General features: G+C 40.1%; 2 protein-coding genes across 5 annotated transcripts in view; one reads left to right on the forward strand and one right to left on the reverse strand.

Annotated features, from left to right (window-relative positions):
• Nucleotides 1-1,787: 1,787 nt before the first annotated feature.
• pet100 (PET100 cytochrome c oxidase chaperone) lies at nt 1,788-4,048 on the reverse strand. The gene is made up of 4 exons (XM_071472249.1): nt 3,905-4,048; nt 3,652-3,738; nt 3,485-3,517; nt 1,788-3,056 (listed from the first exon to the last, which is right to left on the reverse strand). Exons 1-4 carry the CDS (start codon nt 3,929-3,931, stop codon nt 2,970-2,972), a joined length of 234 nt encoding a protein of 77 aa, XP_071328350.1. The 5' UTR covers nt 3,932-4,048; the 3' UTR covers nt 1,788-2,969.
• Nucleotides 4,049-5,307: 1,259 nt separating this feature from the next.
• The window catches only part of brd4 (bromodomain containing 4), a 29,058-nt gene continuing 17,646 nt past the window's right edge, over nt 5,308-16,719 (forward strand). For 2 of the 4 annotated variants that reach the window (XM_071472209.1, XM_071472230.1), the window contains exon 1: nt 12,701-13,358. In XM_071472209.1, the coding sequence (XP_071328310.1) occupies nt 13,261-13,358 (98 nt within the window). In that variant the 5' untranslated portion in view covers nt 12,701-13,260. Of the gene's footprint in view, nt 5,438-12,700; nt 13,359-16,719 lie in introns of those variants that run through there. The other 2 variants (XM_071472220.1, XM_071472237.1) reach the window with 2 other exon arrangements.

Raw genomic sequence — 16,719 nt, forward strand, 5'->3', positions numbered from 1 at the left:
TTTGACAGTGAAATGTTGCCCCCTACTGTCTGATGCTGCTGTTCTACAGTCAATGGTTGGAACAAATAGCAAAGCATATCTGTTTATTAATTATGAATAATTTTAGTCTTAAGAAAAGCCTGTGCACTTCCTGGTTGTTTCTAAAGATTTATGGTAACTTGTAACCATACTAAGGTTTTTGGGAGGCTGGATCAAGTACAATGTATTATGAGACAATGGGCCCCTGGGCACAGACCACAGATGTTTTAAGAGCTCTTACAATACATACAGGGAACAGACATGTAAAACGCCCGCACTCATCCCACATATGAGCAGGACCTACAAACTGAAAGAGACACAAGTGATTCTGAGACTCTTCGTTGTCATCTTTCTGTATGCTCATACCCATTTTGTGTCTCTTTGGTTGTTTTGCAGCTCTCTGTGCTAATCTGCATCTATTTTACTCATTTTGTGTCTGTTAGGTCATTTTCTGTGTCTTATTAGTTGTTTTCTATTTGTTTTAACTGATTCTCGGTCTCTTTGTGGTTGTTTTGCATCTCCTCGGAGTCATTTTGTGCAAAGTCATACTTGCATTGCGCCTTTTAGTGTTCGTTTTTTTGTCTCTCCGTAGTTGCTTGATTTACTTTTCAGCAAGAGCTGTTAACATCACATGATTTCATAAAGAAGTTCTGGTCAAGAGGCATCCTGATCCCTCTGGGCCTGTGCCCTGTAGGCCCATTCAGAAATCCATCCATGAGTACAACGAAACATAACCCCTTGGCTTTCAACGCTTATCTAAGGAGGAGTAGTACTTCATCAGTCCATCACATCATAAAATATGATTGAACCATATTTTGAAACTGACTGTCAAAATGAGTGACAGCTATGAAAAATAAACAGCTGCAAGAAAGAAATACACACTCTCTCTTGCCAGTGTCTCAGGAGACAGCCTGTGAGACATCCAACTGGCCACTTTTCATTGCCAAATATATTTGAGGGTATCATTTGATGGGCCCTGGGAGAACCATGTCATCACTTCATCATGACTGCTGAGACGTTCAGCATTTTGTTAGGCATGATTGTTGTCAGGACACATCCAAGACTTAAGATTGTCTGGACAAGCCAAGCACAATCCATCCCTCAGATATATTCATACTTCGGAGATCACATATAACTGTGCTGGTGTGAGGATGCTCATGTCATATCCAAAATGATTTATGTATTGTACTGTAAGTCTGAAGCATGTGAGAACAAGTATTACCTCTTAAAATAAGCATTACCCTGCAACTGTTGGGTTTGTATTTGTATCAACACACAATCTCCGTGACACTCAGGACTAAACTCACAGATAAGTGGAGCCAGAGAAACAACAGTACTGTAGCATCCCGATACGCCATACCAACATCATTCCACTTCCAAATAGGGTGATAAATGCATATTATCATGCAAGGAATGCTACTTATTAACATAACTAATAGCATACCCAGGAATTGTGAGGGAAAACCCTGAACATTATTTTATCACTGTAGAAGTTGGTATATTTATCTCTGGCTCTAAAATAACCTGTGTTATCTGCCCTGTACCAGGAAGTACATTTCAGTAGTACTTCATTTGGATAGTCATTGCGTCTGCTTAGGTTAACTTAGTCAGTAAAACTTAGGTTTTGCTGACTTAGTAACCTCTTCATTATTGTATTATTTTAGGCAATACAGTCAGGTGAAAGGTATAGCCTCTAATTGTGTGGTATTGTTAAAGAATAAATGGAGCAGGGGTAGTTGTTACTGAGTCAACAAAAGAGTAAATTCAAGTAAAGGTTTTTGAACAGATATTTTATTTGCTGGGCACAGACCCTCACACTTTGGAGCTGCCTAGTACAACAACCAGCCAATCACAATCAGGAACTGGTTGTTGTTGTTGTTGTTGTTGTGTGTTAGTTGTTCACATTGGGTTTTTGTTAAAAAACATTTGCCACTTGATCAGGGGATCAAACCTCTGGCCATAAGGTGGCATCATCATCCTGAGGTTAAAGATGTGGCCATAGGATGTGCACAACTTGAGATATATCTTAAGAAACAAACACACAAATCTATATCCATATGGGCAAACAACTGCTTCTGTTAGGGAAAACCAAACCAACATACACTGATGTGAAAATGAAAAACAGCATTAAAAATTACATTTACAAGAAGTATACACATAATCATGTAGCATCATGTTGTGGGTATGCTTATCTGCAGCACGACCTGGAAGGCTTGTGAAGGTAGAGGCTAAAATAAATGCAGCAGAATACAGTTAAATCATAGACAAAAACCTGCTGCAGTGTTTCAGTTAACTGTGACTTGTGGGAACATTTGTTTTCCAATAAGCTACCCACGCTTGAGGCAGTAATTGCTGCCATAGGTACTTCTATTAAATACAGATTTCAAATGACTGAATACTTATGCAACAAGCTAATTTGTGTTTTATGTTTGTGATTAATTCAGATCAGTTTATGGAGATTTGTTTTATGCTTTGGTAATAAAATATGTTCCTGTTGATCAGTGTCAAAATGCCTAATTACATACACTATGATACAGTGTTGTAAAACTCTACATAGGTGAAATTCCGAGGGGGTGAATACATTTTAAAGGCACTGCACCTCACAAAATGAATCATGATAATTACATTAGATCCATAATTTATTTTATGACAGTACAATCACAGCAGTTCAACTTATTGGGCATTTAAAGACAAGTAGAGAATTCTGGCATTTGAACATGAAAATTAAATAAAATATTAGGCTTTTTAGGCATAATTAATCCCTGGAATCACCCAGCACACCTTTAAGATGTATCGAATTTGCAGAGACTTCCAATGTATGGAAGTCTGTATGTATGACATGGTCATACTCAAGTCCACTTGGTTTTCTTTTGTCAAAAAAAACCAAAACAACCCGGATAATCCTCCACCAGCGCTTCTGAGAATGCATGCACTTCTTCAAAACGCAATCCTCAATTCTCAGATTCAGAAACATCCTTTAATAGTCGCTGCTCCTTACGAACACGCATTCGCTCTTTGAAGTCCTCCAACTCTTTTCTCTGAAAACAAAAATAGCACAGTCATGATTATCATCATATACTGTGCTGTGTAGCAGTAGATCAAATAGACTTCATTGCAGACACTGTATCTTACGAATAGGTTTTTTTAAAAAGCTACGGTAACATGGAGTCAGAACAAATACAACAATGATTTTTGGTTTCAGGTTGAGTCATGATGGAAAATAGAAAAAAAAAGACACGCTGTAGGAGTGTTTTAATTTATTTCAATTTATTAAAAAAACCCATCTGACTTGAAAAATATGTGGTCTGTTGATCAGAAATCTTAATATGAAAAGGCAGCATCACAATGAAGTGCTCTGATAATTTTACTGTGCCATTTATCTTGCTACAGAGTGCTATAATGTGACAAGACAAAAAAGAAGAAAAAGAAAATATAAAAACAGATAAACTCTGTGAAATACACTTACATGCTGTGCCTCGTTTGGGGGGAAGATCTCCCTCTGGATAACATACAAGATGCCATAAGAGTAAAGAGAAAGAGACAACTGTTATTACAAGAAAACAGACCAAACATCACGGAGTGGACTGATCAATGTGTACATGTATGATCAAAACTAAAAGCAGTATTACTGACCTTTCTCTTTACTACGTATTCTTCAAAGTACTCTGCTTGATTAGAGACCCAAAACATGGCCACGGGAAAGGACAGATAGAGCATCATCTGCTCGGAACAAAAACAAATACGCTAGCCGGTGAGTTACAGTGGAAAATTGTCAGTTAGCTTTGTGATAATAACTAGCTAGATGGAAAAACAAAACCTTGACCGATTCGTACGATTTAAGATCTTAAAACCGATGCATATTAACTATCCTTATATAGCTACTTACCCTGAACATCTCTATTTTAACTCCCATTTTGACCCCGACTCTGGAACTAGAACGGGGAAGCGTTACCTAAACTTCGACTATCGCCAAAGACCTTCACACTACTTCCGGGTTTCTAGACGGTCCAATCACATGAAAGCTACGACGCAAGCGCAAGGGCTGTCAGGAATAAATATTTTTTAACCATGGATGTGCTGTGCATCTCAGTTTTTAACGAAGCTGAAATTTGATAGACATGCGGCACTTTGTTGCTACACGTTTTTGTCTCTTGATAACATACATAAAGTAAAATAAAACATAACATAAAATCTGAGGCTTACTTTTGGATTACAGCTGACTTTTCAGTGTTGTCCGCTGAGGGGCGCCGCAATCCACTGGTTTTGTCTGTCTGTCATTTTCAGCGCATCTAGTAAGATTTGCAACAATTAACTTAAAAAAAGTCTTACAGTCTAGTGTGTGAGATGATAGTAACCCTATCTTCAAAATATAAAATATTTTGATGTGTCTTTCAACTCTTTTGAATCCCATTTTTGGATATATCTGTTTTTCGTTTGTTTTCTTTATTCTCAGCCACCACAAGGAAGTTAAACCACATCTAATTTAATATTGATTGTTCCATGTCAATTTGTTCAATGTGTCACATTTCAGTCAAGTGAAATTTATTTATATGGCCCGATGTCACAAATCACAAATGTGCCTCTTATCCTTACAGCAGCACGACACTCAAAAAAATGGAGGAAACCTCAGAAAGAGCAATAGAGGAGTGATCTCTCTTTCAGGACAGACATGCAATAGATGTCATGTATACAGATAGAGTCACAAAGCAGATTTACAGTATGGGCAATCGGGATGTCAACATCATGAAGTGTAACATTAATAAAGAATATGATGGGGGGGGGGGGCATCAAGCGACTTCCAGATGTTGGCAACAGGTAGGAGCCACATGATTTCATCTCCACCATGAAGACTTGGGAAGAGGAAAGACTACACAAACATCTAGAGGAAAGAAACTAGAGACGTGAAGGAAAAAATAGAGGCATAAAGAGCGAGAAAGAGACACCACACATCCTGGACGCTGATGTGTTCGAGGGAGTAAAAAACATAGGGTTAGACAGATGCAGTGGTTATGAGCTTTGAAAGGTAAAGGGATCTAACAGTGGACACCGATACTTTTGGGAACAATTGTAGTTACTGTTATTTGTTTGTTAACGTTAGGATAGAACAACAATTATTCGATTGAGTCGTTGATTTTTCCATAGTGCATTTTAAAAAAAAACTTTTATCCACATATATCTTCTATCGTAGCTGTATCCCTACATGCCCTGTCTTATTTACTCAACGATTTTGGTCCGTTGTCCCAGTCCCACTCTGCACAGATATAATCTGTCCTCTCTGTTGCCGCTGAAGTTGCAGTCGACGTGACGCGCTTTTTACGTCCTCAACGAAAGACCTACGCGTGACGTCATCGACAACGAGAGGTGTTCAGGATCCTCGGAGAGAAAGATCCCGCGCGCCCTGGCAACCTGATTTAACCAGGTAAACGCCGTTGTTTCAAACATTATTCTGCCTGTCATGTTGTCTCGGTAAACCGAATGAGTAGACAGCAAGAAACACGGTAACAGTGGCGTAAAGGCTGAAAGAGAAAGCGCTGATGTCCGGCGCCCACTGAGACCGTTCACTTGCACGGCGGCCTGTTCTGGCTAGCTAGCTTGCTAGCCAAAGCTAGTTGGCAGTTGTCTATCAAAAGACACAATAACTGCACTTACATTGAGTGTCTATCTGACATCCCTTGTCTATCTCACCCACTGTTGGCCACAATTACGCTATAAGTAGCCCAACAAACGCTGCTACGACCACCGTGTCGGGCATCTATTGCTAGTTTGCTCGTCGACTGTCTTGTGTTGTGGGAGACGGTGACGCCGTCACGGTGATGATGGCGCACACTCAGACTGGGGCTATTTTCTGAGAATGCAGTCAATGGAGCAAATGACAAAAATAGAAGACAAATGTTCATTTTCCAAAACTTGCTGCCATAATCTTGGAAAGACAATACCTTTGCGCTCGTACGCTTTCATTTCTCCTGTGGTTTGCACGGACGTCCATTACGAAATCCAGGCAATAATCTATGCCCTGTGGCCTAACGTTAGGATCTTGGCTCCTCGACGATGGTCGCTCGCCAGCGGTCATTACTTTGCAATTTATCGTTTTATCCACCACATCTGGTAATGACCCCTATCCCAGACATATGTGTTTTCGTCTGTAGTGTTTATGTGACTAATATGGCTAGGTATTACAGACACAAAGCAGTGGCATTCAGCCGACTGGTGTGTTCAAACAGATTACTCATTCAGAGGCCCGTTACCTAGCATACTGTCCCTGCTGTTTTCTTCTAAGAGAAACCCTTAGGCGTGAAACATGTTTTTTTTTTTCATTATAGTGGTTGTTTCATTGCTATAGTAGTTAGAAGCCTAATGTGTGTAACAACACATAAGTCTATCTAATGACAAATATTAGCCTATCTGCAGTCACATGGCGGTTTGGATAGGATTCTTTACATAAGGGTGCTAGATGTACCATCACTGATTATCTATGCCTTTTTTTTGTCATCTTCCTTAAGCAATATTCTATCAGTCTGTCACCCAGACATGTATGTATTACGAATGAATTAAAGCCATGTGTCAGTTTTGTGATAAACATGTCACTGGTAGGGTATAAAAGGAGTTAAGTGTGTAAATAAAGTTGATAGATTAGGTCAAAGGGCATGCAGTTACCAGGTAAGGAGTAAATTAAACAAGCTAAGTGGACAGAGCTATTAATCTCATTACTCCAAATGAATTTTCCTGGTTAAAATTGAACAACTGTTCCAGAAGTTTGTAAATAAAGATTGGGTCAGAGTGTTTGCAGATAACAGGTAGGCATTAAATCAGACATGTTCACAGCTGAACTATTAATTAAATGCCTAAAAATAATACTGTGTAATGTTTGTTATTTTTTATTTGAAACTGATAAACCAAATTGCCAGCCAGACAAATCACATGTGTGCTGCTAAATCTACAGACTTTGATCTGGATTATGTCCGATTTTGGTCATGATCATGTCCTGTGAAAAGAACATACATCTCACCCCTGTTGTTTTTTCTTAGTTTTAAATTTTCCTGTTCTCCCTGGTTTAGTTGCCATGGTAACACCATCCTTGGCCTAGTTGTGAATGACCTCTGAATGAAAAGGAGAGTGTGGTCTGGGAACAAATGAGTGGGCAAACAAAATCTATTATAATGTGCATGTGTGTATGTGCTTCATTTATTACTTTTGAATCATTAGCAGGAGTTTCATAACCTGGTCCTGCTGCTACTGTAAAAACATTTAGAGTGCATGGAATTTTTGATTTCTCCTCATCCATGTTGGGATGTAATAGACAATTTTGACTATTTTTTATTATCTGCTTATTATCATTTCTATTTTCAGTTGATATCTATATTTTGATTTCATTTTTAATTAAATGTCGTTAGAATCAATCAGCCAAACTCATACCAATTACTGTTTCCTGTTAACTGGACATCATAGTTGTTATGATAGCACATTGACGTACGATTTATTCACAAAATCTACAGATCACAATACACTCCTGCACACATTTTCCATCCACCTTCTGAGGACTATTAGGGACACCTATAAACCTGCGTAGACATGCAATTACCCAATCAGCCAATCCTGTGGCAGCAGTGTAATGCATGAAATCATGCAGATGTTCACCACAAACATCAGAATGGGGGAAAAAATGTGGTCTCGGTGACTGAGATCGTGGCATGATTGTTGGTGTCAGATGTGCTGGTTTGAGTATTACTGAAACTGCTGATTTCCTGAGATTTTCATGCACAACCATCTCTAGAATTGACTCACCCTGGTGTGAAAAACAAAAAGCATCTAGTGAATGGATATTCTGTGGACGGAACATGCTGATGATGAGAGAGGCCAGAAGAGAATGGCCAGACTGGTTCGAACTGATGGATAGGCTATAGTAACTTTGATAACCACTCTTTACAACTTTGCTTGAGGTGGCTGGGCTAAAATAGCAGAGGACCATGTCGAGTTCCACTCTTGTCAGCGAAGAACAGAAAACTGGACTGTTGAAGATGTCAAAAAGATAGGCTGGTCTGATAAATCTCAATTTCTGCTGAGGCAGCAGATGTTAGGGTCGGAATTTGGCGACACCAACAACAACAACAAGCCCCTTAATACCGATCAGTGGTCATTTGAATGCCACGGTCTTTCTGATTATTGTTGCAGGCCATCGGCATCCCTTTATGGGCGCAATGTACCTGTATTCAAATGTCTACTTCCAGCATGAGAAGGCATCATGTCACAAAGCATAAGTGGTGTTAAACTGGTTTCATGAACATGACAGCAAGTTCAGTGTAATTCAGTGGCCTCCCCAGCCACTACATCTGAATCTAATAGACCACCTGTGGGATGTGGTAGAACAGGAGATTCACAGCAAACCACCAGAAATGATTTGATGCAACCATGACAACATGAACCAAACTCAAAGGAAATATTTTCAACAGAGAGAAAAGGGAGGCCCTATGCGTTATTAGTGTGGTGCTTTTAATAAAGTGCTTGGTGAGTGTATACATACACTCAATTGCCAGTTTGTTAGGTAATGACCTGACTGCATCATGACTACCACTGTGGTCAGCAGGGCTAGGCTGCATTGGATAAGAATGTCTTGTGAAGCAAGGTTTGGACATTCATTGAATCGGTCGAATAAACGTGCTGAGAAATATATGGAGATACTCCCAGTTGTGGAGTCAAGTCTAAAATTTCTCTGGGTTTTACTCAAAGTTAATTATCCAGCAAACCTACTCATGAGATAGGCCCAGGAACATAAATGTCCTGTGTGAATGCCTGTGTATAGTGATGATTGATTGGCAACAACATTGGCATAGCATCACCTTTTAAGTTGATATGGCAAACCTGTTAACAAATAGTTGCTTCTGCACACATCCAGCAAGGAAAGGGCAACATAATCATTCATTTGGAGTCAATGTTTCTGGCAAGCTGGTGAATGTAAGTCCAATATTCACCCTCCTTTAGCTTTGTTTTTAGTGTCTGCCAACTCCTGGAAGTCTTTGTCACTTTTGCTGCTCAGTTCTCCACTATGTTCACCAGCTAGTCGTTAACTCTAAATCTCTGACGTTTGTGTCTGCAGGTTGTGTACAGTGGGTGTTTAGAGGTTTATCTCTGAAAACATCTGCCTGTTGTGGCTGTAAACAATGCTGTTAGAGCAGTGAGAGTGACCAAAGCAGTAGTAATATTGTGGGCTGACCAGCTGAACATTGCATTGAAGCCACTATGACGCTCCGTAAAGCTGAGGGGAGCTGCAGATTTGGGTGATTGAGCTTTATCATCACTACTACTGTCACGTTGTTTTTACATTGTTAATTAATACATTGTTGTTATAAAAATATTGACTATAGCTGCTTTAAGGACTATGGCGACTCTCAGGAAATTTGGACATTCTGATGGATTTAAGCATACCCATAATATAAATGCTTTAATATTTCAAGACTTACCTCATAGACAGTGCTATCTGAGATGTTGGATATTTTTTCAGTTCTTGCACAACACTTTTACTTAATGCTGCTCAGGTCTAATATTAAGGTTGTAGCTGCAAATTTTGAAAATTATTGTCCATTCAATTTGGATTGAATATCTGTATTTCTGCCTTCTTTGCCTGGAAACAAAGCAAATCTCAGTGGAATCTCAGTAGAATTCAAGGTGTTGAATGGATTGAGATAATGAAAGCAAAAGTTTAGTGTGGAGTTAAAAATACTTGTATGAATTGTTAGTGATCTGTTTTTGCATTGTTGTGGATGTGACAAAAAATAAATTAAAGCTCACTATACAGGGACAAGGCCCAGATGTGCTTTGAAAGTAAAATCCTTAGTCACTTCTAAAATGCATAGATAATAAGCGTGAAGATGCTTAAAGGGGGACCCCAAGGATTTAGTACAGCACTATTTACAGAAGACAGATTAAAAATTGATTATAAAAATCAAAGCAGTGGAATCTGGCCTTATAGTCTCTATTATGGTCAAACTTTGTTTCATTGGAACCCCTTGTCCAAAATACCCAATTCTTTCATGTACAGACTTTCTGATCAAAATTTTAAATCTCAAGCTGATCAATTTTTTTCAGACTTAAGAAAGTTCCCACTAGAGCTACAGAGGATATCACACAACTAATTTCAGTGGCTGAGTAGGAGCCCCTTGAAAATTAATAAGATGTATATTCCCTCATCCTGGATCAAGACAATCCTTAATCTATACAATATATTGCAACAGTGGTAAGAGGCAGAGGCAAGGCATAAGAAATGCTTAAATTATGGTTACCAGGGCAGAATGATTTTCTGGGTGTAAATAGCAAGATTTAATTAAGCGGTCTTTTTTAGATTCAATTAATGCTCAGCTAACAAAAAAGGCTTTGGTCATTATATCTGCTAAATACCTCTTTCACCACCCTTTTCTTTCTGTTGTTTTTCCCAGTGCATAACTGAAAGAACATAAGGGCAAGATACACCATGTCAAGTTGGCAAATTGCCTGTTCCCTGTTTTCTCCGCTCCGAGTCCCTGTAGATTCTGGCTGCTCCGGTGCTCTGATGATTAATGGAAGCGCCCTCAGACTTTCTCGCAGTCTCATCTCTGTGTGCACGGCTGCCTCTTCCTCTGACCCAACCCCCAGTCTAAATGGAACTCTCTCCCTCGCTTTCCCCCTCCCTCATACTATCATCCCTCCCTCCCTCCTTCTCTCTGTCTGAATACGATCTCCCCCCCACCCTTCCAGTGACAGGGCCATTGGTTTGGCCGACTCTGAATTGCTGTAGGTCGGAGCTTTGTCACTCTGGCAGCTGCTGTATTGTCTCTGGGAATGGTGCATATGGCACGTGGACGGGGAAGAGGGTCTGTGAGGACACCCTCAGTGTCTGGCTGCAGCACAGAGTAGCTGCTGTTGGGAATTCAGACGTTGGGCATTTCTGTCACCAGTCACCTGACAAGTGTACATTGCACATGATGATGCTTTACATGCCTGATCTCTTGGGGTTTGACATTGGACTAATTTTGACACTGCGTTGGTGTGTGCCTGCTTGCATGTATGTGACATTTAAATTTGAGAGTCGAGAGGTCAGTGGTCATCTTGTCTCTGGTAGTACATATAATGCGATTGGTTTAATAGAGTGATGGCTGCTCAAACACTCAAACACAATATTTTATGGTTTAAGGAGTTACATAGTCATAAAATGTCAGTAATATCCACTCACCATCAAGCTGTTGCCTCTCAGTTGCCTTAGAATTTGCTCATGTTCTCTCCTCCTGAGTAGTGACCAGGAGGTTAAAAGTCTAGTGTTACTTTAGCAGGGTTAAGAGCCAGCATTGTCAGGTAGGTTGGATAACAGGTGTTAAGGAAAAGGGTTTTTGTATGTTACATCTGTCTTGAAGATTGTATCGGGAGTTGTGAATTCTGCCTAGCAGCCATACTTATATATGTTCCCCGATGCTACCGTCACTACACAGAGAGATCTCTGATCCTATGGCCCTTTTTTATAAGCATTAGGCATGTACTAGGAGGCAGCATTTACTAGCACTTCTGAATTTTGATAATGATGGTAAAAGCATTTTTCCTTGGTATTTGCCTGTCCAACTAAGAACTTGATTTTTAGTTTGATGAATATCAAATTATATATTCTAGCAGCCATGTCTCTGGAATAAGATCTGACTGAACTAAACACATATGGCCTCAGTCATATACAAAGTCAAATGTGTCTAGACAGCAGTGAATGACAGATTAATGTTGGAAATAATCCAGTTCATCTGATTAAAAGAGTTTAGCACCTCCTGCCGCCAGTGCAGTCACTGTACTGTCATGAACATAATTACTGGAGACTGCTCTACGACAGGAAGGCACAGTGGGTGGTCTGACTATTTTGAACTCTTTCTGTCACACTCTCTATTACTCTCTGTGATCATTTCAGTTTCCCTTCATGTTCTCGGCTGTTGACTGTCACACTGACCTACATTATATCCAGATAATAGTTTACCTGCATTTTGAACTCTGCAATGTGCCATCTCTGCCTCCATGCAAGTTGTTGGTGGCACAGTACACCTATTAATTGGAGTCATTTACAGAGTTTGATATTTTGTGAGATAGAAGATTAATAGTTTTAGGGGCCACATGCATAGTAAGACAGATTTTAGGAAAAAAAAGTATTTAGAATTTGTCGATTCACAGTGGTGCAAGATTCAAGTTTTTCAACAGATGTTGCCTTTTTGATGAAGTAATCAATTTGGTCACTCTGTAATTTAGAGCCGCTGGTGTTTCTGATACTGCAGAGTAAGTTATATAGATCTAGCCCAATATCAGATGAATAGTTTGTAGAATAAAAGGCATCTTTTGTGTTGAAGTAGTTCAGCCACAATATGAAATGTGAATTGTATCTGAGTAGAGGTGGAGTGAAGATAAGGGAGCCCTTAAATTTGTGGGGGAAGGCATATACAAGATCACTCTAAGGGAAGAGAGTGAGTGGGGGTGGGGCATGATGAAATGGACGGAGGAAAAGACAAGAGGGGGGTGGGGTGTTAAAGGTGTAACAGAGAGAGAGAGAGAGGAGAGAGCAAGGACCTCAAGCTATTGATGGGGAGAGAGGGGAGGGGTGAAACAAGCAAGCGCGTAGGAGAGAGGGAGGGAGGGAGGGGTGCGTGTGGGCTGAGGCTCCGCTGAATGAGGAAGCAGCAGAGCCATTTTCACTGTTGAGTAACTGCATGCTGGTCTGCCTGTGCTAGAGAGAGGGTGAGAGAGCGAGCTAGAGGAACAAAGTGCTCCTCCTGGATCGTATCGGAGCTTTCTCCCCTCTCTCACCTTCCTCTCTCCTCCTCGTACACCGCTTGCTTCCCGCTTGTGTCCTTTTAAGTTGGGGAGGCCCTGGAGAGGACACACAATGGAGCGAAGAGCCTGTGGCAACTGGGCCGTTGTACTGCTGAGAGGGGGATGGGGTAGAGAGAGGACCGGTTCACACAGCTAACACAGCCTGCTGGCTGCAGGCTTCCACAGCCTCCTCTCCCCGCCTGGACCCGCTGTTTCCAAGCTGGGGCCTTTTTCCTGGAACAGCCAACCTCAAACACCGCTTGGACTACACTAAGGATTACTCACCGTGTTCTGTGGGATTTTGGTACACATACTGGAGCCTGAAGAATAAATCTCTCGTGTATTTTGGATAAGAGAAAGAGAAAAACAAACTTCTGTGTAATTCTTTCAAGCCTTTTTTTTTGTTTTTTGGTTTCTGTTTCTGTTTAGTGGAGTTCATAAATGGATTACAAGATGCACGCCAAGTCAAACGATTTGCTGGATTTTCAAAAACTGGATGCCCTTCTGGAAAAAATTGCACATTCAGTCTCTGTGAAAAGGTAATGTTATCTGGTGAGGTAGACTCTCCTACAAAGTATATATCATATGTATGCAAAATATTATTAGTTGAAATACATGGTTTAAAAGCTGAGGAGAAGCCTAAATTAAAGACAGCCAGGAGTTATAGTTCTTAGGACTTTCACGTGGTTAGCGCTATCCCTACTTTTATATAGCCCAGCACAACAGTCCAGTTTAGAAGTATGTCTTCTGTGTTGTGTTGAGAATAGTATTGTTATCCAGGTTTCAGCCAGAAGCCATGGACCTACCTCCTGGTGAGAGAGGGGGTGTGGGGGAAGGGGGACGAAAGAGGAAGAAGGGGGTTGTGTGTGTGGCAGAAGTAGAAATGTCTCCTGATTCCTGGTAGGGTTTGGCTTCCTTATCCTTAACAGCTGGGAGTTTAACCTGCGAGAGCTGGCAGGATTCTTGCCTTTTCCTGTTATAGTGAGACTGACTCATGGTTAGTCTTTTTGAGTCATTTTGTGTGCTCATTCACTGACTCATACAGCAAGTGCTTGTATCAACACTAGGGAAATTTCTTTAGGTTTGCAGCCTTGCAATTAATTATTGTAAACAATGAATCCTGTGAGATTTCATTTCTAGTTTAAATACCCATAACACAGAAGTAAACAAAGACCACAGTTGTACTTATCTAGCATTTGTCTAGAGAAACACTATAGTAGCACAGGTCATGCGTGGTAAGCATCCAAAACTTGGATTTGGAATCGTCGAGAATAAAAATACAGTGCGCGGGCCAAGCAGTGTTGGAGTGTTACCATAGAAACCATGGCAACATTTCTTTTTTCTTGAAGCCAAGCTGCAGAGGTAGTCAAATAAGGTAGCAGTTGACCAGTTACATATGATACAAGATAGACAAAGTTAGAATAGTTAACTCTGGTACACACTTAATGTGTCTTGGAGTAGTACTGATGTAAAATTCCTTTTGCAGTACTCAGCCCCACACTGTACCAATTTGAGAAATGTGGAGAGCTTATTATGCTGAGTGTGTACTGTTATTGATACTGACACTGATAATACCAGGAAATAATAATTGCTGGTAATACTGGCTTTCCCTAATAGTTGAGTGGGAGTGTCAGCAGACATATCATTGATTTTGAAAGGACTTGGTGTCAGCAGACACTTAAGTAGCTCAAATGCTAATTAAACAGATTATCAGGCATGTTATTGATGAATAATAAATCATTATAAGCTGATAAAATGCATACATATATTGTCTTCATTAAAGCTTTTTGACGTATTATTTTTGCAGCACGGGTACATTAGATGTTTGAAAAGTACATTCAATCAAAGCTATTATTTTGGTTATTTAATAAATCAAATAATGCTGCTCTTGCTTGACCCGTCATCCACAAAATGGATAGAAATTTTAGAAATCATTTTCAGATGATAAAATATAATTCTAGGCAGCTTACCAGCGTTATTGAAAAGAATAAGGGCTTTGACCCACTTGAGTCAACAGATGGTCTTCACACGCCACTGGAAAACGCTGCTGATGACCATTGCCCATAATTTTTGGAGCTGGTACCATTAGCACTGGTCGACCATTTTTGTCTGTAATTCAGACAGTTACCATATTGAATCAGCAATGGAGGCATTTGGTGAGCTACAGCTGTCTGACTGGTCATTAAGCCTAGCAAATCAATGATTTCATCAATTTAGCGCAGATTTTTGTTATTTTTTTACCTGGGCCAGTTCTTTTCAGAGGGCCACAGACTGACAGTGCAATATCAAAGCAAAACACCACTTAATACATCAGTGTTCCTGTAGTGGTGCATCTTCATCACAGGTTCTGATCAATTATTTATGGTATGGCTTAGGCTACGTCCCCTCAAATACACTTAAAACTGTTTAGAACAGCTTTTAAATGAAAATGATCCCTGTCCAGACAAGCATTTTAGCTCCATATTTATCAATCTCCAACCATATTAACACACCTGAAAACGCATGTCACATGACCATTAATGTACACTGGCCATGCATGTGCCATTGTAAACGGGAAACCGATAGTCTTCTCTGCAGTTAGCGGACTTACAGAAAATATTATGAACCAGGAACTCAAACATATTAGTGTGTATGAAGCCTTGGTGCAGCTATCTGTTAAAAACACAATGATAACTGATGTCCCAGGGATGCACAATGACAGTCATTGTTTCCTTGACCGCTCAAGTTCATAGTCGTGATTATCATTTTTTTAACTTTATCTTAGGGTTTATCTTTTATTTTTGTATTATTTTGTCTTAATTAGGTTTTTTTACTATCAGCCTATTCTTAAATCTGAACCGAATGACCCCAGACCCCAGTTGAATTAAAGTAAAAAAACATTCACATTCCTCATAAACTAATGAATCTAAGGAAAAAAACTAAAATAGAAACATGTATGCAATGAGACCAATGAGTAAGAGCATCAGTGTAATCAATACATTGCGGTGTACTGGCAGACACAGTAGTATTTGAGTGGAGCTGCTCCCTGGAGTAGAGTTGAAGGTGGTTTTATGAAAAAGTGAAAAAGTTGGTGAATATGCATGGAGTCGTGTTCTTGGCCTTGTCACTGTGGTCCCATTAATTATTTATTCCTTTGCTTTCAGGCAAAACAGGCCATCATTCTAACACTTAGTGAGGGTCTCAAGCGGAATCTGCAGGCCCACATTTTTGCCTGAAACTGACCCCCCACCTCCCCCTCCCCCAACATACATGAATAATTGATAGTTTACTTTCATGAGGGACACAGACATCTTGCTAGTATGTATCCCTCTTCCATGTAGGACGTTCACCGTGAGGCTGCACACAGGACCAAATTTCCTGGTGTGAGATGTGCATCCCCCACCCCAGTAACCAGAGCTGCTTCCTCCCCAGAAAACATTCCAAAGCAGTCTGCAGTGATGTATGTCCATGTCAAAGGTCAACTGTTATTCCAGATCTGAGAATGATGTAGGACATGCAGCAGCAGGAAGTGGACCTTTTGATTGACCCCTGGTAGGGGCTTCTGCAGAGTTGATTAGTCTCACATGCCAACATGTTCTTACACCAGGACAGCAGGTCATTGAGACTGGGTTATACTAATTTATCATATAGACTGGTTGAATATGATGTCACAATTGACATCAACATTCAGGCTTACTCAAGCTTTAAATGAAAACAAAAATCATAAAGATGCCTACAAACTTGCAATGCTAATTTAATTGTAATATAATGTAAATGGAATCGTAGATCTACGTATGTGATTATTTACCTTGAATGTAACAAATACTTGACTTTCCTGCACCCAAAAGTGCCTGCTCCTGAGATAAGACTCTCTTGGCAGCCATAATGTCCTTTGGATTTAAAGTTTGCAAATAATTGGCC

The sequence above is a fragment of the Trachinotus anak genome, unplaced genomic scaffold (genome assembly GCF_046630095.1).
Source record: "Trachinotus anak isolate AG129_WGS33_773 ecotype Australia unplaced genomic scaffold, CSIRO_AGI_Tana_v1 ptg000003l, whole genome shotgun sequence".
Lineage (NCBI taxonomy): Eukaryota > Metazoa > Chordata > Actinopteri > Carangiformes > Carangidae > Trachinotus > Trachinotus anak.

Bases quoted from the DNA above. Each gene is read 5' to 3' on its own strand.
- pet100 (XM_071472249.1), bottom strand. From the start codon at position 3,931: ATGGGAGTTAAAATAGAGATGTTCAGG. The intron at 3,739-3,904 runs GTAAGTAGCTAT...TGTTCCGAGCAG, and splicing joins TTAAAATAGAGATGTTCAGG to ATGATGCTCTATCTGTCCTT. The intron at 3,057-3,484 runs GTAAGTGTATTT...TTTTGTTTTCAG, and splicing joins CCCCAAACGAGGCACAGCAT to AGAAAAGAGTTGGAGGACTT.